The 24,022-nt window shown below is 36.2% G+C and overlaps 1 protein-coding gene across 3 annotated transcripts in view; it reads left to right on the forward strand.

Moving 5' to 3' along the window:
• Positions 1-3,798: 3,798 nt before the first annotated feature.
• Positions 3,799-24,022, forward strand: part of tead1a (TEA domain family member 1a) — a 53,250-nt gene continuing 33,026 nt past the window's right edge. The window contains exons 1-4 of one of the 3 annotated variants that reach the window (XM_016258935.1): positions 3,799-3,940; positions 4,273-4,364; positions 12,861-12,959; positions 18,656-18,910. In XM_016258935.1, the coding sequence (XP_016114421.1) occupies positions 18,709-18,910 (202 nt within the window). In that variant the 5' untranslated portion in view covers positions 3,799-3,940; positions 4,273-4,364; positions 12,861-12,959; positions 18,656-18,708. The remainder of the gene's footprint in view (positions 3,941-4,272; positions 4,365-12,860; positions 12,960-18,655; positions 18,911-24,022) is intronic. The other 2 variants (XM_016258929.1, XM_016258942.1) reach the window with 2 other exon arrangements.

Below are 24,022 nucleotides of genomic sequence, written 5' to 3' on the forward strand. Positions count from 1 at the left end.
TTACGGTGTTCAAAATACCGCAGGGATGACCAGCAGACGTGGGCTGTCTTTGTCCTTACTTAAGTGGAAGGCTGTTTGGGGGTAATTTAGTTCCATTCAAACCCATCCGAATCCACATGGGGAACCGCTGCTTGAAAAATCACTTTAACATTCTTATTGGATTCTTTCAAAATGGCAGCAAAACAAAATGATGGTCTACTTTTGATCTCTTAAACAGTTTGACTCCATACACTAACGTGCTTGAGCTTCGTAGATGGTTTTGTCCTTTATAACCACCAATAAATACCAAAGACATTCTGATATGGAACATCTTGAATTGAGACACTCTCAGAACAAATACTGTTGGTTTAAACGGGAGAGAAATACTCTAAACTTGTATAGATATATTTTTTTTAACTAATTTCATTCTTCCATTTTCTGGAAAATTACTTTTCTACCTGAAGCGCTGAAATTCTTGTGCCTGATTTGCTATAGAAAATGTCATATCTTTATGTATTATAGTACGATTTTGCATTTTCTAAAGAAAATGTGTCCAGCACAACTCACCACAACAGTTCTGTGTATAGTCTGATATGCTAGTCTCTTTTTTTAATGCAGGTTTTATCACCAGTTTATTCAAAAATGGTAAGTCTAAACACTGAGAATTAAATTTGTGGTCACATTAGCAAAATTTGGTCCATTTTCCACTGTCAATAGCATAAAGTTACATAAAGTATCATTCTCACAGTTTTGCCATAATGCGAATTTCCAGGTTGTGTTAATTCGTATTGAAATGACTAGATTTCATCTTCTGAACAACCTTAATATTACACTTCCCATCAAACCATGTGATTTTTGGGATATCACTTGTTACATACATACAGTAATATGTTTCACTATACGTAGCTCTGTTTGTTTAAAATATTGGAAGAGAACATTACAAACGGAACATTATATAACATACATTATGACTTCCTGTTATCACAAAAGCAGGTGATTTGTGTAATCTGAGGGGGAAATTACAGAAAGGACACCTGGGTAATTGACTGACCTGTGCGTAATGTCCTCAATTGCAGTGTTGCCACCATTAGATTGCAATTATTTTGTCTTTCTTTGTAACATTTGCTCTTTCTCTCTTAATCTAGATTTTTTTTTCTTTAGTTCTCTCGCGCCTCTCTTCATCTTTCTCACTTTTTTTGTTTCACTAGTCATCACTCTTACTAACATGCTTTTAAGAGTGCTTGTATTTTTAAAGGTTAAGAATGACAAAGGTGATGAAGAAGGAGCAGAGACCTCAAAAGTGAATTATAGGTTCGGGGATCCTTCTGAATTTGGATTTCGGAGCCCCATCCATCTTTGTCAGTGTCACTTGATGGGTCGGACCCTTAGTGTGTGGATTTTCAAAGTTACAGTGGCTTGAAATTCAACTGAACATCAAAGGTAGAAGAGCATTCATCCTGAACATCAAACATGCCTCTGAGGGCTCCATTTATAAAACATTCACAGGAAAGACATGACCTCCAATCTGCTAAAGAGCATTTATACTCGTTTTGACTATAGTTGATTCATACACACATTTTAATCAAATCTGAACGTCGTAACTAAGAACAAGTCCTGTTCTGTTTGACCCATGTGCTCCTTTCTCAGTGAATATCATTCTCGGGAAGAGAAACGCTCAAGGTGTTCCTCACTGTTTCCTTTTCGTGCTGTTTTTTGATTGCGTCCCTATAGAATGTGAGAACAACATTCTGCTAATGGCAGGCTCAGGCACGCTGGCTTGCTCTCACGGGGTAACAGTAACAAGTTAACAAGCTGCTTCATTGCTTGTTCTCCAGATCCAATTATATGACCATTTAATTACACCCCTTCATCTCGCTCCTGCTCTCTCCTTCTGTAAAACACATTGATTTTCACGTTTACCCTTTTTGTTTGCCATTACTGTGAAATGTGTTCGCTGGATGTATTTGTCATGTTTCAATTTTTACTCGATTAACAAGTGCTGTTTTTTTAGTGTCATTTACACTTATGTTAAATTATCAATTCATTTATTTATAAAAATCAGTAAAATTGTGAAGACACACACACACACACACACACTGGTTTCCATTTTCTATGGGGACATTCCATAGATTGCTATAGATAGCTATTTTAGATTGAAAAATAATAATAATAATCTGTATGATTTATAGTCTGTTTCCTCATGGGGACCAAAGAAAGTGTCCCCACAAGGACAACATTTACTATGTTACTATCCTTAATGTAGGGAATGACTGAGGTACACGCGTCATCACATATAACCGTTTTTTTTTCTCTCGGCAGATTAATGACCATTTGTATAAGAACAGTTTTACTACAAATACTAAAGGTTAAACTATGGTTAGTGTCGCAATACCATAGTTTATTTGGTGGTTGCCATGGATTAACTAAATTAACCATTTTTTGGTAGTAAAACCATGTTTGGTTAATTTTCGTAAGGGATAGGCTATCCTTCTGATTAGGCTATTGTGGGCTTTCTGTTTCGATGTTATGTAGAAACAGTCAAAGCATTTCTTTAACAACAGCTTTTGTCTGTTTTTACCACAAGATGGCAATGGTATGATTGAGTATTCTGTTATCAGCGTTAACAACCCTTATGTGGAAGCTTTTCTAGTGGAAATTGTGTAATATATCTTTACACAATGTAGACTAATGTAATGTAGGCTAAATACATCCGCGTAAACTTTATTGAAATTAATCTAAATGTAACAAGAAGCCTGAGTGACTTTCTTTCGGACATTATTTTAAGGTGTGTGTGTGTGTACCTGTTTTTCTATTCTGATGGGGACTTGAACCTGACTACACACAGACTCATGGGGACTCGTGTAACGGTGGGGACCTAAATTGTGGTCCCCACGGGTACAAAAGCTTATAAATCATACAGAATGAAGTTTTTTGAAAATCTAAAAATGCAGAAAGTTTCCTGTGAGGGGTAGGTTTAGGTGTAGGGCAATAGAAAATACAGTTTGTACAGTATAAAAACCATTATGCCTATGGAGAGTCCCCACAAGGATAGCTGATCAGACGTGTGTGTGTGTGTGTGTGTGTGTGTGTGTGAGAGAGAGATGTCATCGCCTCTCTTTAGGTGGGAATGTAACGATTTATTGGCTTTGACAAAACAAAAGGTTTTAGAAACATAAGTCTGCTTCTTCACATGACATTATAAATACGTGAACTTCTCCCCAATTCTTTTACTTTAGTGTTATATCTTTAAATAATCAAGATCTCATTTCCATGCACTGACACATGTTTTAGTGATGACTGTAAGAAAAAATGTTATTTAACCGCTCTGAAGTACATATCGTTTTATTAGTTAGTTAGTAACCTACTTTCGAGACTGAAGGTGACATTTTGGTTGGGGAAAATGTGTAATATTGACTCCTACGACTAAAATGTAAAAACGAAACTCTTGGGTATTATTGTTGTTGTTGTAGAGCTCGATGACAGTCATGCCACCAATTGAAAAAATGTTGGGAAAACCTAAGATGAAGAAATGCTCTTGTAAAAATCATTTCGTGGATTATGAATTGACTGAATACACGATTCAGTGACGTTTCGCCGCTTGCTGGCGCCACGATGTGACTTCAGAAAGGCCACTCTACGAATCGCTTTAGTGAAGGGAATCAAAAGACTCGACTCACTGATGAATCAAAAATCCTCGCCGCTCCAGTCACACGCTCAGCGGCGGCCCCTCCCCCCGCCTAGGAGTTCTGCGTGTGACGTCACGCCGCCCCCAACGCAAACTCAGTTCTTCGCGTTCATTTCATTCTTGCCCTCATTCCGCGCATACTTCACATCGTTGTTAGATACGCGGAATAGTCGCGCGCTCGCGCTCCGACGAGAAGAAAAAAAGTGCTCAGCTGGAAATAAACCAGAGCGTGCGCTCGATCCTATTGCTCAGCATCAGACACATTAAAAGACTGAGGTACGTTTGCGCTTTATTGTACCAAGTTGTCAGAAGCGATGCGAAGTTATAGACTCTATTTAGGTTCTCTGTGAAATTGCTTTGTAGTGTAAAAATGGTGCGTTTTATTTTTACTGCTAGTTTTGCTAACACTTTATGTGTGGACTCTTATGTATTATAGATGAATACGTAAATATTAAGAGAACAGTGGTTGTAGTTTTTCCCCCAGTTTTTAAAAATGACAAGGCAAAAATAAGCAGCCTTTCACGATGAAAAGCGAAAGAAAAAAAATCCAAAATACACTGCCAAAAGAGGCAGTTAATTCAAATGATTAATGTTTTCATTTTTTGTAGATTGTGCAGAGATTTTCATCACTTGTGGAGGTTCAGAAAACACTTTTTCCTTCGATCCGTGCCAGCCAGTTTACCACGGTCTCGTTGTAACAGTAAGTTCATATTTACTTTAATAGTAAACCTCGCGCTGTGATTCATGTTTCTGGCATGACTGAATCAGTGCCATAGATTTCTGGTTATTAGCGTGACCTCAGTGACTTGTGGATGTTTAGTCGCTTATTTGGACGGGGCTAAAACCCCGCTCCCGTCTGCTTTCCTGAAAAACGCCAGTTTTGTGTACATAAATAAAGGATTAGGGAGAAAGTCCATGGTCCAGCCCCTGTTAATAATTAATCTGGACGTTTGAAAGCCCTCAGACTAAAATTAGTGCCTGGTCTGAGACTGTCTCAAAACCTAGTGTGCTGTCTACTTAGACAGCATTTTGGGGCATCATTTGTCATATTTTGGGACACACTCTGTGCCATTTGTCATGTTTAACTACTAAAAGAGGGTGAAATATGCGTTTATTGCTGTTTTCCAATATAGTAAGACGGTGTTTTTGTTCAATTGAAAGTATGTATCTGACATGTAATAGATATCAACAAGATAGAGACAATTGTAAGCGTTAAACTAACTGGCTGCCTTGGAGGGCTTAATTCTGTGCAAGGTGTTTTTCGGCGTTGTGAATAGTTTTATAAATGAGTGTACACTTTTATTTAAAAGCCTTATACTGTAGTATAGTAGGCTACTTTAGAGTAAGACGAATTAGTATTTTTTTGTTGTTTGTTGTTCCCCCTCTCCCACTACTGTCTGACAGTGGTTTGTTGTCTCAGATGAGATCGACCCCCTTCACTATTGTGTTGCTTTTTTGACTTGCCAGTCTATTTGACTTATGTAAATAGAGTAGAGACCCCTTTAAAACTGAAACACCAATTCTCACAATCCAAAACAATGCATATCACTAATAAAAACCAGCATCTGTGACAGTTATCATCTATATAATTGAATCAAAACCTAATAAGTATCTTGAAGTGTAATAATGTATGGTCTAAAAAGTGTTCATTTTGAAACCGAAACTGACATTTATAAGCATATATGTGACATAAAAGTTTTTGTGTAACTAAAAAGTGGCCTTTAAAAATGAACTTTATGTAATTTAACCTTTCAGAAGGAGAGAACCAATTGACACAGTTAGTTAATTTATCTGTTTTCTCTTTCTGAAACTTTGTCAGAAGAGAAAGAAATGTGTCAGATTCAGTAGACAGGGCTTCCTCGGGGAGCACGGGATTGTGGGAAAATGGGGGAAGGGGCCCTTCATTGTTCCTGCTGTTATTGAAGCAGGGGCTCGTGGAGCGGCTGAATTACTCCATAAACAGTCCCGCTGACATCTGGTTTGCCACTTAAGTGCACCTGTAGGCTGAAAGATGCTAAACTGTGTGTACTCATTCTGGCGCTGGGCTAATTCAGAGGAACGGCCATTTGTTTGACTGTTGCTGCCACTCACCGTCTAGCCAACTCCATTGTTATGCCAGCAACAGGCGATAGTGGTGGAGGCACCATATGGCTTGTGTATGCCTCGATGTTATCTGGTAATTTAGCTTATCAACACCATTATGTTGCATTTTATCCTTTTTTACATGTCTATTTATGCAAATAGGGTGATTGGTTATGTAAACACAGTCTCTCCCTCCCTAAACTTACTCAAAGTACAATAGTTAGGCACTTGCAATTAATGTACCTTTACTTTCAATACAATATTAGTAGGAAATAAAGTACAATTTTTCTAGATTACTAGATTTTTTTTGTGAGGGAAATACAAAGATTAAGATTTTCATTTAAAAAAAAAAGTATATTTCAGTATACTTTCAATATACTTTCAGTTAGACATTTGGCATCATCATAGTGAGATATTTAGATTTTCCGTAATGAAAGGTCAAAAATAATCCCTAGTTTTGTTGAGCATTGCTGTATTTTTAGAAATAAATTCAGATATCTGAGGCGAAGATGCCAAGGATTTAAGCAACAGGTGCTTATGATCTGTATTGTATGAGGAAATATACATTTTGCTTATCAAAGGAAGAAAATTGTGGTCTTTTTCTTTTATTTAGTGCAAAAAAGTTTTTGGCGTATACTGGTGCTAAATTTGACCAGATTACAGAATAAAGTAACTTTTGTCTTGTGAGTTACATGGGTTCATTGATGTTTCATCCTTTTCTTTTGGCATGCATAATAACAAGTCTTGTATGACAACTGGTTTGGGGAGGGGGTGGAATACGAAACCCGAAAAGATTTGTCGGAGCAAAACGCGAGAGGGGGGCCTGAAGGGGCGACAAAGGAAAATTCATATGTAATGAAATTTGGGTTTAGAGTTTGTCAGCGGAACAATGGCTCAGTGGGACTGTGTGTAGCAGGGGCACGGGTGGCCGGCTTTGTTCAGGGAACACAGGAACAATAGGGTGTCCTCTGTGGCCCGGGGCAGCGGGAGGCCCACGCCGTGCCCTGAGGTAAACTCTGTTGTCACAAAAGGACCGCTCTCTCCACACAGCCCACCGCTCCACGAGACCAAGGACAGCCAGAGAGAGACCCTTACTGGAACTCTGCCACTGACGTCAGCACGTCTGCCCCGGGATGATCGCTGGACACCCTTTTAGCTAGCTTGTAAATGTTGCTGGATTTAGCTTATGGAAAAGTTGTTCAGTGAATTCAGAAACAAAACAAGAAAGACAGAGAGAGACTTGAGTGAAATACAGATTATAGACAAGTTGTTTACGAAAGAAAAAAAGGAAAAGTTTTTGAATGGATTACGAAAGAAACAAATAGATGCTATAGATAGACAAACTGATTACTTGATTGAATTAATGTGAAAGAAATAATAAATAGATTATGGAAAAGTTTTATTGTCCCTGGAAAAACAAGATGACTGATTAATAGACATATACTGTATACAGAAATATAGACAGACAAACAGATATTTGATTGAATTAAAAAATATATTTTTTTTGGAGAAGTTTTATCAGGAAAAAAAGTTTAGATAGATGCTCGAGTGAAGTAAAGTGGAAAGAAAAAAAATTAAATATGGAAAAGTTTTATCATGTATAAAAAATAATAGACAAACCAATAGATATACCCTAGTAAAAAAGTTATATATTTAAAATACATTTATTTTATACTACGTATAGTTCAAATCTTTTAACATATTTACGGACATATCGCTCAAGACTTACTGATATAAAAATTTTGGAGTACAACTTGTGCACAATGCATATTTCTTAATATTTAAGCCTAAAATGTGTTTTAATGTCACTTTTGATGAGGATTGTGTGGTTAGAGAGTTGGACTTGTAACCCGAAGGTCACGGGTTTGAGTCTCAGGTCCGGCAGGGATTGTCGGTGGGGGGAGTGAATATCCAGTGCTCTCTCCACCATCAATACCACGACTGAGCTGAGACCCTTGAGCAAGGCACTGAACCCCCAACTGCTCCCCGGGCGCCGCAGCATTAGCTGCCCACTGCTCCGGGTGTGTGTTCACGGTGTGTGTGTGTGTGTGCAATTGGATGGGTTAAATGCAGAGCACAAATTCCAAGTATGAGACATTGTCCTTTCCTTTCCTTTCCTTTTCCTTTTCCTTTCCAATCCAATAGTTCCACTTTAGCAGAATCAAATATACTTCAGTATGTCTTTAGTTGGACTTTAGCACTACTTCCATACAATTAAAGTGCATTAAGTACAAAATTAGTTGTTCCAATTTAACAGACTTTAAGTGTAGCAGTTTAATATACTAAAAGTACAATTGCAGGGTATTTTTATTAAGTACATAAATATGTAAATGTATTTGTAGTATACTTGGTATGAAATAAATGTGTTTTAAATACATTTTAGTCAATTTTAAAGTGAAAGAAAAAAGATAAGTGGAGAAGTTTTATCATGTCTGTATCAGAAAAGATCCTGAAAAGGACAGTCGAAGAGACGGAAGAAAACATTTGAAATGTTCTGGGAATACACATAATAATGTTTTTATTGTGTGTGTGTATAGATCATGGCTTTGAGAACAGAAGAGCTTTTCTTTGTGCAGGTTATTTTATTATCATAAAATCTGTTTTTCCTTTAATGTTTCCTCAGCTCAATGGAACAACAGCTTAGGGAGAAACCAGTCACTAAATGAGTCAGTTCCTGACACAAACGCAAAGCTCAGAGTTCCAGTTAAACACCTCCCGTACAGCATTAATCAGAGGTGGTCTTACAGTTTGTCTTTCCTTGATTTCATCCAGTTTACCATTTATGCAGCTGTTTAAATAGCATTTCAGTGTAGAGTTAGTACCTTGATCATAAAATACATCCTTTGTAATGATAGAATAGTGAAAAGAGACCTGCTCCTGAACAGAACTAACAAAAAACAAGGCTTTTTCCTTTTGTAGATTAAAAAAAGACACCGCTGTGTCCTAAATGGGTTTCAGGAGATGCCAAGTAAGGGTGAGCAATTCTGTTTTGATGCAATTTGATCAGATGTACTGAGAGTTTTGAAAAGACTTTTTTCTGCGTTTATAAGAACCGTCTGTGCTCTCTGCGCGAAACCGTTATCTGTGGTAAATCAGGAAGCGAGTGCGGTTCAAGGCACCCTTTGGAGGAAATGTATTTGTCCCCTGCTGGACGGTCAGGAAAGGTTATGAGCAAACACTGGTCATGCTTCTCGGGAGCTCACACTTATTTGAACACGTCGTGTCTTCCATTTCCTGGAGGAGGCATTGTGGAACGGCGTGGGGAGGGAGACACCCCAGGAAGACATCGGATAATAGCGGGGTCTGACTCAGCGAAAAATAGCCTGCTTTAGAAGAATGGAGCCTGTGGAGTGATCACAGAACATGTCTGCCCCACAATACTGGGGAGGAAGCTGGTCTGCTCCTGGACTGTCTTCAAGGAAGTGTATTTTGTACATGGCCTCTGGCACTGTAGTGACTGAATTTGGACATTTAAGTAGGACATGATCTTAAATCAGTGTTCCTATAGCAACCAATTAGATTTTAGGAATGTGGCGGTGACAGATAATATCTGTGGCAGTCTTTCTCATGAATGTTAATTAGGTGATGTAACATTTGTTTTAATTAGGGATGCACAATATATTGTACCATATCAATTATTGGCATAGTTTTGTTTTACTTTTTTGAAGGAATTTTTAGGGATTTATTAGGTTTTTTTTATTTTTATTTTTTTTACTTTTTTGATATTGATATTTTATATTTAATTATGCATGATCATTTCCTTTATTATTATTTTTAAATGGCATTAGCCGTCGTCTAATCTCACTTAAAGTTACTCTTTAAAAACACTAATAATTTAATACTGTTAAATAAAATCTTTAGCTAACCACGAAATAAGTATCTGTTTTAATGCTGTACATTACAATGTTGTGATGCCTACATTTATTGTAGCATTTAAATGGATTGATTTTAGTGTTTTATTTTAAATTTATTTAGACCTAATAATATACAGTTTTAATATCATCCATTTATCGGTTATCGACCGATATTAAAACTGATTTAAAAAATAATAATTTTACCACTATACATTGTATTCATTGTTCAAGCTCATTTCCTCTATTTTTATATTTAAATTACCTTTGCCATTAAAGTTTATTTTTGACAACACTAATCATTTCAGAACACTGTTAAATATCGTCTTCAGCTAATCTCAAAATAAATATCTGTTTTATGTACATTATTATGATGCCTACATTTATTGTAGCATTTAAATGATTGATTTTAGTGTTTTATTTTCAATTTATTTAGACACAATAATATACAGTTTTAATATCGACCATTTAGCGGTTATCGGGTGATTATTAAAACTGATTTTAAAATATGTATCTATTTTTTTACAATGTAGATATTGGATATTTATTGTTCAAGCTCATTTCCTCTTTTTTTATATTTAAATTACCTTTGCCATCTAATGCTCACTTAAAATAAATTTTTGACAGCACTAATCATTTATTAACACAAATATAATCTTTAGCTAATCTTAAAATTAATAACTAATTTTCATACTGTAAATTATAATGTTGTGATACCTGAAATTCACTTGTAGCTTTGAAAACAATGTATTTATCTATTTATAGACAAAGTAATATGAAATTTTAATATCGGCCATGTCAATAAAAGGTGGTTTTTTTTTTGTTTGTTTGTTTTTTAAATTCATGAGTGCCAGTAGATATTGGTTATATAATTGTGCATGCTAATTTCCCTTTATTTTTATATTTAAATTACTGTTAAATTTAATCTTTAATAAAAATCTCAAAATGTTTGTTGATTTTTCATAACATACTTTATAATTTTGTGATGCCTAAATTTACATGTAACATTTAAAATTATTTTAATTATTTATTTATAGACAAAAATAGTATAACATTTTAACATTGGACAAATGAAAATAATAATCAGCTTATCAGTATCAGCCAGAAATTTAATACTAGTCATTGCTCTCAACCACTCATTGATTTTTAAGGGCAGGTTAAGATAAGAATATTGTTCCAGAACCAACAAATGATGTTGATCCTGGAAAACATCTTACTCGTGTAAATCAGATTTGTTTCTACACTCACTGCATCTGATTCCATGTTGCTAAATTTGAATAAAAGTGAGCGCAAAACCTTTCTAGCATTATTGTTTGGTCAAGCCAGCTTTCTCTGCCCACTCGACAATAACTTTCCAGAAGTCCAGCCGTCACTTTTGGGTCATTAGCACTTGGTTGAGAGGATTACATAGCCACGGGGAAAGCAATAACAACGGTGCTTACATGCCTGCCGCCCCTTAGGAGTCCATGCGGTGCAATTCACAGACATATTTTTGCTTGGATATTAGCGCGTTTGTATGACCTCCAAAATTGCATTGAATAAAGTCATAACCTGGGGAGTGAGTGAGCCAAGCTGTGCAGTTTCTTTTCAGTTGAATGAAGCCATGGATAGTACATCTTTAGATTAATATTTAAATAATCTCAAGGATGGTTTCTCAAAGACTAGCATGTTTTGTAAGACCCCCGCTTTAAGTCGTCAGCATGACGAATAATTAATTTGAAGCACATGCCAGGTTATAGAGATGAAGGCACTGAAAATGTATTACAAGGTTGAAATTTTTCTGATTAAAGATGCTTCTTTGCATATCTTTCTGAATAGGATCCACAGCCCTTTTCTTAAGAACCCTTCACATTTCTTGCATCTTCAAGACGTCTTCCTCAGATAATGCTTTTTTTTTTTTTGCAGTCTTTTTTTAAGGAAGGATTCTCTGGCGTGGTTCCTCCGCAGAAATAAAAGGACACGGTTTCATCGAAGCAAATACTACACTGACAATCACAGTACAAGATGTGCTGGCCGCTATACAACACATGCCATTGAAATGCAAAAGCCTCTCTCTCTCAGAGAAAGACTGAAAGAAGGGATTTTTAGGTCATTCTTAATTGAATTTCCTGGCTGATGACAGAGTAATATAGAGACTAATAGCATTGTGCGTGCATCTCGTGTCACCGCTAGAAATGCACTGGAGGAAGGCTCTTCGCGATCACTTACAGACACTGGATATATGAAAACCCTTCGTTCATTATGTCTTCGTTTAATAACTTAATAAGCCTTCTCCGTTATGTCCAATGTAGCTCATGTTATGAAAGTGGAATAGGCTTACGAGGGTTAATGCAACCATTTGTTTCGTTTAATTGAATGGAGCATGTAGTGGTTAAAACTATGCTCTTTTTTATGTTGTTTTACACTGAAATCAGATCGTTTTTGTTCACTATTGTCTCTTCAAGTTGCTGAAATGATCATTCATTGACATAATTAACAAATATTTTATGTTGTACCTTTTGTTACATGTGTATATATCAGGAGTTTTTAAACTTTTCAGTGGCAAAGACCCCCAAATGTGAGGATCCTTTGAAAATATGAAGGCAGTTATATATTTTAATGTATTATTTATAATGTCGCAAACGTTTTATAGACAATATTTTGTTTAAAAATAATTTTTTTTTATTATTCTTTAGCTACATTGTTGCATTAAAGCCAAAAATATGAAAACATTATATTTATTAAAATAATAATTTTATATTAAGTTTTTTTTTGTTTAATTTGAGATTTTTCATTTTTCAACACATTTAGAAACATTTTTCATTGTTTTTTTTTTTATTTTCTTTTAAGAAAAAATATAATTCCAAAGCACCTTTAAGACTGGCGTAACACTGAAAATAACAGAAATATATAAATATTTATGAATATAAGTATTTATAAATATAAATACAAATTAATATGAATCTAATAGTGTTATAAGTTTTATAAGTGAAATTGTTTAATTGTTTTGTGAAATTCTTTCCAACTTTATCTTATTTTTTTGTCTCTAGTCTAGAGCTACATAACTGAAAATATCAGAAACAAAAATATAAATGATTATGAATCATTTATATGTTATAAGTGATACGCAAATTCATTTGAATAAAATGGAAATTGTTTTTTTTTTATTCTAATGTTGTGTAGAAACAAATATAAATGCAGAGTAATTATAATAATTTTTTTATATATATTTTCTGTTGGAATATATTTTGTAATTTTTTCACTCTCAACTTTTCTCTCTCTAGGCCCCAGTTTAAAAACCCCTCACTGTACGTGCACAGAAACAGTCCAGTTGTTACTTACCTTTAACTAAACACAGGGCGATTTCGAACATCTAACACAAGGTACGACTGTAATTCCCGGTAAACTGTTTCTTTAATACATTTAAACTAACCGAAGCCGCAAAGTGGAGGCGGGCGGAAATGTAGTGGTTTTCTGTCGACCCGGCTGCCAGCTTCATCAATAGGGAGCCACTAATGTGCAGACGAGAGCCGGGCGGTTCGATTACAGCTTCATTTGGTAATGAAGTGAGAGCGAGTGGCTCCCGTGAATGCTTTAAAGAGCCCAGCGTGATGGTTTGGAATCGAATAAAGCAGATTTTGGGATTCAGACACTTGCAGGAGAGTTCGCTAGCATTGCGACACAAATGAGACCCCACGCAAACACTGTCTGTACTCATATGCATATCATTACATTTAATTACAACAAGCTGGCGCTTTAGTGGTGTTCTCGCCCGTGGACATTGACACACACAAGCATACACACGTATACTGTGAGATACCCTCATCTGTTGGCAGCGCGAGTAGACCAGAGGGAGCGAGACAGCTGGCTGGGGTGGATGTGTGCCTCCCAGTTTGTGTGGGATTGCACTCATGCCTTTCGTTTGGCCGGTTGAAGCTGCCTGGAGGGTGAAGTGTATTGTAAGTGTGACCACAGTACATTGTTGCATGACTAATCTCGGCCTTCCATCTGCCACTGAGGCCCCGGCACAAGCACTGCGCTATCCAGCATCAAGCACTGCCATATTGCAGCAGTCACAACATCTTGGCTTTGACTGGCACTCTACTACAGCAGAAGCGCCCGGGTGGACCCACTGTCCGCCTCACAGCCGGGAATTATGGGATGTTACATGTGCACTCATAACGAAACACAGAGAGTTGTCCTGACGTCCAAAGCTGACGGCTTGTGCAAATGTCTTTTTTTGAGAGAACTGTTTAGTTTAAATGGATGGTTCTCTGTGCCATCATTTATCTCCCTCATGTTGTTCCAATCCTTTCTTTTACGAAATACAATAGAAGAAATGTTTAATTTTTGGTCCCCACTGACATTTTTTCTCAGGTTTGAATCAATGCAAGGGTGAGTAAATGGTAACCACATTTTTTTTTAGCATACTGTCCCTTTACATCCCCGTCCACATGGAGATACGTTTAACTGTATACGCATAAATTTCGTATCGTATAGGCATTTCGTCCACATGGATCCGGCATTTTGGGAGAGTGAAACCAATATTTTTTGTAACCGGGTCCCAGAGTGGATAAATCTGAAAACGCCGCCCTTGCGTTTTCGTGTGGACAGCGAATCCGTATATTTTCTGAAACGATGACGTCATCAGCCCACGTCTCGCCCCTAGTAAGACACCACTACATCACGTAACAGCAACAAAATCATGAACAAACACCGAACGATTGTCTTATTAACTAACATTAGCACAGATCAATAAATGTATTGTTCCATGTTCGTTTGTATACCGCGCGCAAGGTTTATGCGCATAGTCCAAGTCTTCTTCTCCGTTTTTAGTGTATCTCTGTGGCAGAGTTACAGCGCCACATACTGGTCTGGCATTTTTTTACACATTTGTAATAATGAAGTTGCAATTTAATACATTTATTAGCTTTAAATGTAATGTCAAATAACACACTACAGTTAAAATTCTAATCAAGTATGCTAGTGAACACCTAAAAGTAAGTGTACTTTTTTAAAATGTAGTGTACGAAGTATACTACATTGTTTTGTGTCGGTTTTGTGGTTTCGTGTGGACGCAGATATTTTTTGAGACGAGGGGAAAAAAAAGATCGGATAGGGAAAGCTCTGGCTTTGTGTGGACGTAGCCTAAGATGCATAGTTGTACTTTTTTAAACTTGACACGCTGTCTTAAAAATTGTACGCTGGTGGTGGGATGCTCATAAAACAGTTTGCAATACAATTCCCAAAATCTTCTCTTTGAATATATAAGACCAAAGTGGATACATTTAAAAACACAACTTTTTCAAAAAATAAATAAATAAATTACCACGCAACCGTCCAACAGCTACAACATAGCAAGCTAATAGCTATGCTAATTAAAGCCATGCCAATTAAAACCTTACTCTAAAGGCCCATTCATACCAAAAACGATAACTCTAGCGATACCTAGATATACGTCCACATCAACGGACGATAATGTTCTGTTTATTATAAGCGCGTGCTGCAGTTTTGTCATCTGTCGCTTTAAATCGAGCTCTTTAAATTCAAGTGGATTCTGATTTGTTGTCAATGTTTTTATCGTTCATTAGCTTAAAAAATCATTCTGAATGTGATTCCAACTATATCTTTCTTCTGTTTTTAATGTTGTATTTGAGTTATAGACTTCACTGTTCTTATAGAATTAGAATGATTTAAAAAAATTTAGATTAAGGCCGTTCACACCAAGAACAATAACTATATTAGCGTGCACACCAACGGACAATAAGTTCTGTTAATTATATAAGCGCGTGCTGCAGTTTTGTCATCTGCCACTTTAAATTAAGCTCTTTAAAGTCAAATGGATTCTGATTGGCTGTCAGGGTTTTTAATCATTTATCAAATGGAAAAAAAGCATTCTGAAAGTGATTCCAATGATACTGTTCCTCTGTGTCGTTATCATTATAGTTGGAGTTGTGGACTCATGAAACTAAAATGATTATTAAAGCTTTACAGTTATCATTATAGTTATCGTCATTTGTGTGAACAGGCTTTAACTACTAAAAATATCAATACTAAAAATACAGGAAAAATCAAGAGAAACTAGTCAACTCCACTAATCAAATAGTTGTTTGTTGGACAACTAATCGAATAGTCAGCCATCCCTGCTAAACAAGTAGGCTATTTATTTCTTTAGTTTCTTTCTTTTGCCTTTCATATGGCTTCTTTCTTATAGAGTTTCTTTCTCTTTTGAAGTGTGAAGTCTTGTAAATTACAGGGAGGATGTGTGGTGTGTCGAGAGTCGCCTCTCTCTCTCCCCGATTAAACCATCACACTCAGGCTCTCTTTAATCTTCCGCAGCCCAAACCACCAGCCTGCTTTTGTTGATGCTAATTCAAAACTCATGTAGAATCTGTCAGATATCCGAGATATTACCATTCAAGTAATTATAGCATGGACTTCTGGTTTGGTCTGCTGGTAATGCGCAAGATCAGGGAGTATTTGCATGAAAGCAAACCTTGGCATGAAATAGACGCATAGAGCTCAACAAAAACGTTTGCACTCTGATATAGTGCACTGAATGTACAAATATTGTATTCGGTAAGTGTTTCCATGATTTGCCAGAAGTGGAAAACTACAGATTGCAGTGTAATTGTGGGCAAAGCCAAAAGTGCACACATGACTGTGCTGGAAGTGATTACAGTTGAGTTCATCTCCAAGTCAGGGAGATGATGTTTAAGAGCCCAAGCATTTAGCAGTTTGCAACATGCACAAATTTTATCACTCTCTCTCATCAGTACAAGTGAGGTTTTTTTTTAAAACCAAAGTCAGCATTTAGTACGGCAAAAAAAGAAACATTCACAACTGTGAAGTGTTAGTGAGACACCCAGTCACACACTTTTTCACAGACCTTTAGCTACCCAAATGGGGATTTGCAATTGATGATATTGTTTTTATATACAGCTAATTATATTGTAAGCTTTCACAATTAGAATAGCTGGAGACAAAAAGAAAGTGCACTAATTGTATTGAATGTGACTTCATGTTTTAAAAGTATACTTAAAACACTGTACTTGCAGACAATATATAATGTTACTTAAATTAAAAGTAAAGTACTAGAATGTAAAGCACATTATAAATCCATATGTTTTAATCTTTTGTCCTGCTGTAAAAAAGTACACTTATTTTTAGGTGTTCACTAGCATACTTGATTAGAATTTTAACTGTAGTGTGTTATTTGACATTACATTTAAAGCTAATAAATGTATTACATTGCAACTTCATTATTACAAATGTGTAATTACAAATATATTTAAAAACATGCCATGCAAATTTTAATAGAGTTTACATTAAAGTAGAGTTTTAGTTTACCATAAATGCTTGTCAGTATATTCGGTAGTAAACTTTAACCACATTTCAAAGACAATTGAACATATCCCTACTTAATTGTCAAAAAACACTAATATTTGCATGATTGCATTTAATATAAATTTAAACTATAATATACAGTATACTCTGTTTAAAAGTATCAAAAGTGTACGTCTTTTTCACAAGTTTCCAACACTTTGTAGACCCACATTAACACATTGTGAAGTGTAGCCTGCTCAAATTTGACAGGAAACACATGCATGTAGTTCTACAATAGGCAACACTGTTTTGACTGGGCATTTCCCCAATTAGCGTAGCCGCTAGGCCAGACGTGACTTGAAAACTCAAGTTTTGTATTTAGCAATCACTTTGTGTGACCATTTAGATGATATTTCTATGGTTTTAACACTTCATGGTTTACCTCAAAGTCATACGCACACACGAGTTTGATGTCGTAGCGCTCTTGGCTGTTTATTTGAGCAGTTGGCTGCGATAGGATGCCAGATTTTTCTAGTGTTTCCTTGATTTGTAGCGTAATGGTTCTAATGAGATTGCGATTAGCCACAGCGTTTTTGTGCAAGCAGTTTTCCTTTAACATGAAACGTATTGTGTGGCACTAATGCTAAAGACAGTACTCGTAGGAGTGATTTGGGTTAATCACTCTCTCTCTTACAAGCTACAGGATCAACATTTGTCATTCAGCAATCTTCTACCACAATTTTAAAAGCTGGTCTGACATCATTGCCAGCTTGTAAGTGTTCATTTCTAAGACAGCAGCTGTTTTGGTTTAGCATAAGTGCCACTCCTAAATTAGCGTGGCTTATGTGTTTTCTCATTTCCTTCATGGCCTTTCAATCATGTGTTGATCTTTAGCTTTTGGTTTGATGTTTTTTATGGGTGATGAGAGAATGTTTTAATTGTATTTAATGTGCTCAGCGTTAATTATTATTTTTCATTTCCTAACCGCAAATGGATTCACTGTGTGAAGTTGTAAACAGGCCATTTTTGAAGATGCGATGGCATTGTTTAACAGGCCCAGTTTTCTTCCCTGCATAGATGCACTTCCTTTTTAAACAGGAAGTTTGAAGTAGCCAATAGAGTTTAGAATGTCACAGCCATAAGCCATGATTTGCTAGTAAGTTGTTATTAAGGGTGGATTGGATGAAAATCTTAGTAGTGCAAAATGAGTCTTGATTATATTTGATCTGTTTTTTTTTTAGTATCAATGAGATACTGTTATAGTTTTGTTTTTATATTTTCTGTTTTCATTTTTATTTAAGTTAAAGTATTAGTAATTTTGTTATTTTTGTCATTAGTTTTAGTTATAAAAATTGTATAACTTGGCAAATGGCTGAAATATATATATATATAAAAAAGGCCTATTTTATTTTTATTTCAGTTCACATTTATTTTATTCCAAGTAACAATTTTTAAAATTTGTTTTTACATTTTTTTTTTAAATTCCATAGTAACCTGAATTTTATAAATAATATACTCAATTACTATGATTTTGTACTGCATAATGATCGCATTATGGTAATACTATGGTATTCTTTGAAGAATACATCTTGAAAAAACATTATAAATACTATGGTAACTCTATCATTCAAATTTTCTTCCTGTTCACCCCTGTTTGAATTGCTGTGTTTTCAAAGACTTATCTTAGCTCTTTGCAGAAAGTTAAACGAACAATCATTTGCTTGTTTTTTTTTTTATTGGTTGCTCTTCCCAGGTCAGTGTGCCTAGAGTTCTCCAGGCTCGGGCTCTGTGATCCCAGCTGTTGCCATGGATCCCAGCAGCTGGAGCGGCAGTGAAAGTGCCGGCGAGGATATCGAGAGGATGAGCGACTCGGCCGATAAGCCCATGGACAACGAAGCTGAGGGCGTGTGGAGCCCTGACATTGAGCAGAGCTTCCAGGAGGCCCTGGCCATCTACCCACCCTGCGGACGACGGAAAATCATCCTGTCCGATGAGGGGAAAATGTATGGTGAGTTGAAAAAACTGCAACCATTGGTTTGATTGCTCGGTCTGAACTTGAGTTTGTATCCAGAGTTCACATAAACCAGACCAGCTTTTCAAGTTTGAATTGAACCAACCAAATGAGCACAACTTTGAAATCAAATTGACTTTAAATATAGAGGTTTTACAAACAGACCTACGTATTTTGACTAGCTATGTAACGTTATGACTGCCATTGCAGCTTGTTTTGACTGCTCGTAATCGTGAGTTGTTTGTTGAGGTTGGCGGGGAACAGGCTCATCAGAAAGTTCTCAGGGAAGTTGTTAGTTGTTTGTCCTCAGGGTGAGACGATGAGGTCCATCGGGCCTCTGAAACTGGAAAAACAGGACTCCAGCGGGCCAGGTGATGGAGCAGGCTGGCTGTCCTGGGTTCTGTTGTAAATTCAGCGTGATTCAGCCATTAGTTAGGAGCAGATGGTCGTGCGGCTGACACCAGCTGCGCTCCCAATCCCCTCCACCTCATTCCCCAAAGCTTCCCCCCTCCCCTCCACTCCTCCCTCAAACTCCCGGCTGGGCTGATGTCATGGAAAGAGGGAATACTGATTTTCTTTTAGGATATTGAACATGCTCTTGGCCTTGTCCACAATGAAGCCTCCTCACACTGTTTGGACTTGTATCCAGCTGTCTTTATTAGGAACAACTCAGAAACCAAACAGTTGTTAAATCCGGATGCATGATGGAAAAAGTGGACAAGCTTATAAATCATAAAAGCGCTGCTATTTCGAAAGCAAATACGCCTGGGGATGCAGGTTCGAATCCAACTTGCCATTTCCTTTGCCTTTTTCCAATTTCCTTTTCTTTTAAAACATTTATGTTTATGCAATTGGCACACACTTTTATCCAATGCGACTCACATTGCATTCAAGTCATGCATTCACTGGGAATCGAACCCACAACCTTGGTGTTGCAAGCACCATGCTCTACTGTTCCTTTGAAACCTTTCCTTTGAAATATTGGTTAAACTTTACAATAAGAGTCTGCGGCAAAAGCCTTGTGGGCAGTGTGCCGACGTATTGTGCAATTGTGCTACGGGCGTACCGAGTTCGAATCCCGACTTGAGGACCTTTCCAGATCCCGCCCCTCTCTCTCTCTCCCACTTCACTTCCTGTCTCCTCTACATACAAAAAAAGGCAAAAATAAGTCTTAAAAAAAAACACTTTACAATAAGGTTACATTTGTTAACATAACCTATTGCATTACCTAAAATTTTTTATATCTTTACAGCAATTATTATTACTTATATAATGCAATTATAGATTAACTTTATTTATTTATTTATTTATTTGTGTTGCACAAGAGACTTTCATAATCCCATAAACGCATTTCTCACACAAAGGATGTTTTAGATTTTCTTTAAATAATTAGTTTAGGCTTGGCATTTATAAGAAATGTTTTTTAAAAATGCATGCTACTATAATTTATTTTTCTTATATCTTACATTTTTCATTCCTGTTCTGAATACTGTTCAATTTAAAGGATTTTTAACCGTGTTTGTAAACATTGTTTTATTTACTGGTATTTTATGCTATTTCTAAATGTAATAATTAAATGTGACATATTTTTCCTAAAATACAGTAATCTAGCTTAATGTTTATTTCTACATACAGTATACTAATTTTCAACCTGTCAATGCATAAAGATTTTATTATAAATGAACATGAAGGTTAGGCTACATTAATAAGTAGTTGCTCATTGTTAGTGTTTTAACAAATGTTAACAAATTGAACCTTATTAAAAAAGTTAAATGCCCAAAAAAGAAAATTCTTTCCCAACAGACACCTGTTTGTTCCCATGACCACAGTAATTTTTTCCTTCAGGCATTTTCTTCTTAATAAATTGGCTGGTGTTCGTGGGGGGTTTCTTGGGTCGCTGAGGCAAACCTGTCACCTCCTACGCTGCCGTTTGTGTAGCATTCCTTAGCCTCGCGCTTGCCATCACCTTCGTTATTTCATCATCCATAGCAACTGTATGAGATTTAATTGATCTGCACGTACCCATCACAGACCCATACAAGATCCCGGTCCCCAGTCCTGCCGCTCTCCAGGTCTGTCAGCGCCGTGTGTTTAATTAGCAGCCGTCCCTATAGCAACTGCCTTTCCTTTCAAAACAATATGTAGTTTTTTTCCTTGTGTCATGGCTCAGCTTATCTCACTGTTTACCTGAGGGGGCTCCTTAGCCTCAGAGAGGCACGAAAACTGGACTCGAGTCAAAGAGTTAAAGTTTTTGCTATAAATGGTACAAAACGCTGTGGCAGCTGCCATGTGGTTTCACAGGTGAACAAAACACTTGTTTTTCCCACAAATCTTTTCTTCTGTTTTTTTTAATGTAAATTTGGCTGTTTGTTGCATGGTATTTCTCTTTTTTTCTCTTTTGTGAGATCAGTGCCCTCTCTGTCGACTCTGATATCATAAACCATTTGGCTCTGCTTTGCTAGTAGTCAGAGAAAGCTTGCCATAAGTAGATTTGACAGTCCCCCGCTGGGTTCGATGAAAGAAAGATCTAATCACACTGGTTTCACTTCTGAGGGGACATACTGTGAGAACTTAACATAATCTCAGCCAATTAATATTTCTCAAGTGTTTTATATTCCGGCATCCATATCCACCTGCACTTAAGAAATGTATTGTATCGTTTGCAAGCACAACTAACATACTTGGCCATTCTGTGGTCGTATATATTTTAGTAAAATGCCTGTCTTTGTAAGTGAAAGCAAACAGCTGAGAAAGAAAACATGTGTTACAGTATATTGGATCCGGGCAGCTCTTAAAGTGACAGCAGTCTAATATTCCTGCTGTCTGTTATTCATATTAATCAGACGACAAAAGAGAGAAAATCTCCCACTGCTCTTGACTAACTTTAACGTTTGTAACTTCAATAAGAAGAAAAATATATTTAATTTAGACAGTGAAGAATATTCCATATTTTTTTTATTAATTTGATTACTTTATACTTTGTATGTAGCATTTCTTTTTTTATTTGTTCTACTGTAGTTATTGTCCTTTTGCTTGTAGTTAGTTTCTTCTTATTTAATCGCTGACTGTTTTTATAGTGAGCTTGAGTTTTTTTTTAGTCTAGTATTAGCTAGTTTTTTGCGATGTTGACACTGGTGACAAGAAATACCAAATTTCTATAGTATCTAAAAATGTTGATTTTTTTTAACCTAACTTAAAGCATAAAGACCTAATTTAAAGCAAAAATAACTATATTATGATGTATCATTCTCGTGAAATAAAATTACTCATATCGTGAGATAAGATATTGGTCATATCACTAGGGCTGTCAAAATGGCTGAAAAACTAAATTAGAATTTTGTGGTTAAATAGGATCAAAATTCGAATTTAAAATGCATAATTTCAGTTAGGGTAAAGAAAAGCTTTTGGCTTCTCTCCTGAGGCCACAAGAGGGCGCATCGAGCATAAGATAACATGCATAATGTTTATAAACCAATTATAATTAATTAAGTTGCTTAAACAACGATAAACAAAAGAGCATCATGTATGTATGCATAGTTTAATACAAAGGGCCGAAAACCAATCACACAGAGTACATTTTTCATTTAAAAACACGAGTTGCAGTCAGATGGGGAAAAAACCCGCCATAAAGTCTCGAGATATGTTTTTTTCAAAGTTGAACTTGCATTAATTAATTAATTTTACATGGCTTTCTAAACATGCGGCTCTCTTGTGCAAGACACGAGTGCAACGGTGATGGACCATTTTCACAAGACTGTGATGACGCATTTAACGGTCATCAGCATCGTAAATCATATTTTTTCATATTTGTATATTTAAAAAAATGTGTCTACATTTATAACACTATTCTTTGTATTATATCACCTTTGCATCAAATTACAAAAAAAACAGTTAACGCTAATGAGAGGGTGTTTCTTCTAATGCAGCCTCGATGGGAGGGAAGGTAAATTTGACATCGCTCTCTCTTCTGAGAGCTGTTATCAGTCTCTCTCTCTTTTTTTTCCTTTTATTGAAAGTCATGACGACTTCCACTGCTGAGAAACCCAGAAATGTGAAAGAGGTCCATTGATGTCCCTCTAGAAAATGTGTGAAATATGCATTCTGTGTGAATGGCTTGGTTTCAGTTTTGACGTAAACAAGATCTTCTTATATTTGTAATTAACAACGCAGCAGCGCCGCATCTAGTGGCTTCAACTGGATAGGCTAACAAAAACATTAAAATGCAATGACATCGTCATCGCATCTCGTGTGCCACTGATAAGGCTGCCTCCTTAACGCACACCTAAAATTCGAATGCAACCATTTTGCATTCGAATGTGAATTTTTATTTTAAATTCGACGAATATTCGAAATTTGAATTTTTTTTGACAGCTCTACATATCACCCACCCTAGTCAATAGTCTCTTTCTTCTTGTATAATAAATTATTTGATCTTAAATGATCATGTTGTGTATTTGTTTTGTTTTTTAAATTAAATTGTATTATTTTATAAGTAGCCACACTGTGTATTGCCATTGATTCGTTCTGAAAATTTCATTTTTGAAGTATTTACTGTTAGATATTCAAACAACATTTAGCACATGTTTTTATGACTTATAATTTGAAATCTATGTAAATCTGCTTTAAGATGTTTAGCATATGTTTGTAAATATATACAAAACCTAAAATTAATGCTATTTAGTTGCTGCGCTCTTTGAAGGGCATTTCAGTGCCGTATTTGTGCTTGCTGGGTGTGTTAAAGTGCAAAATAACTTTTATTTTATTTTATTTAAACGACATTTTGTGTGCAGCTCTATTAATGCAAACAGAGCCTGATTCATATAATTTAACCTTACAGCAAAATGTCTTTCTGCATTTCATAATGGCAAATTGTGAGTGTAAAATTATGAATAGACTGGTGTGCTCAGGCAGTGATGGGCTTTGTGAACATAATGTGTGCCTCGGAGGATTTTAAGCTGTGTCTTTAACAATGGGATAACAGACCCGCTCTGAGACTCTAGTGCCAGTTTGGGCTATATCACGTTCCGCAGGGGAAACTCGTGGTTATGGGAGTTATCGTCATTCTGTTCTGGCTAACTAGTATGCCGTTGAGTCTCTGCCATCAGCAGA

Source organism: Sinocyclocheilus grahami, unplaced genomic scaffold, assembly GCF_001515645.1.
Source record: "Sinocyclocheilus grahami isolate Dianchi unplaced genomic scaffold, SAMN03320097.WGS_v1.1 scaffold30.1, whole genome shotgun sequence".
NCBI classification, from domain to species: domain Eukaryota; kingdom Metazoa; phylum Chordata; class Actinopteri; order Cypriniformes; family Cyprinidae; genus Sinocyclocheilus; species Sinocyclocheilus grahami.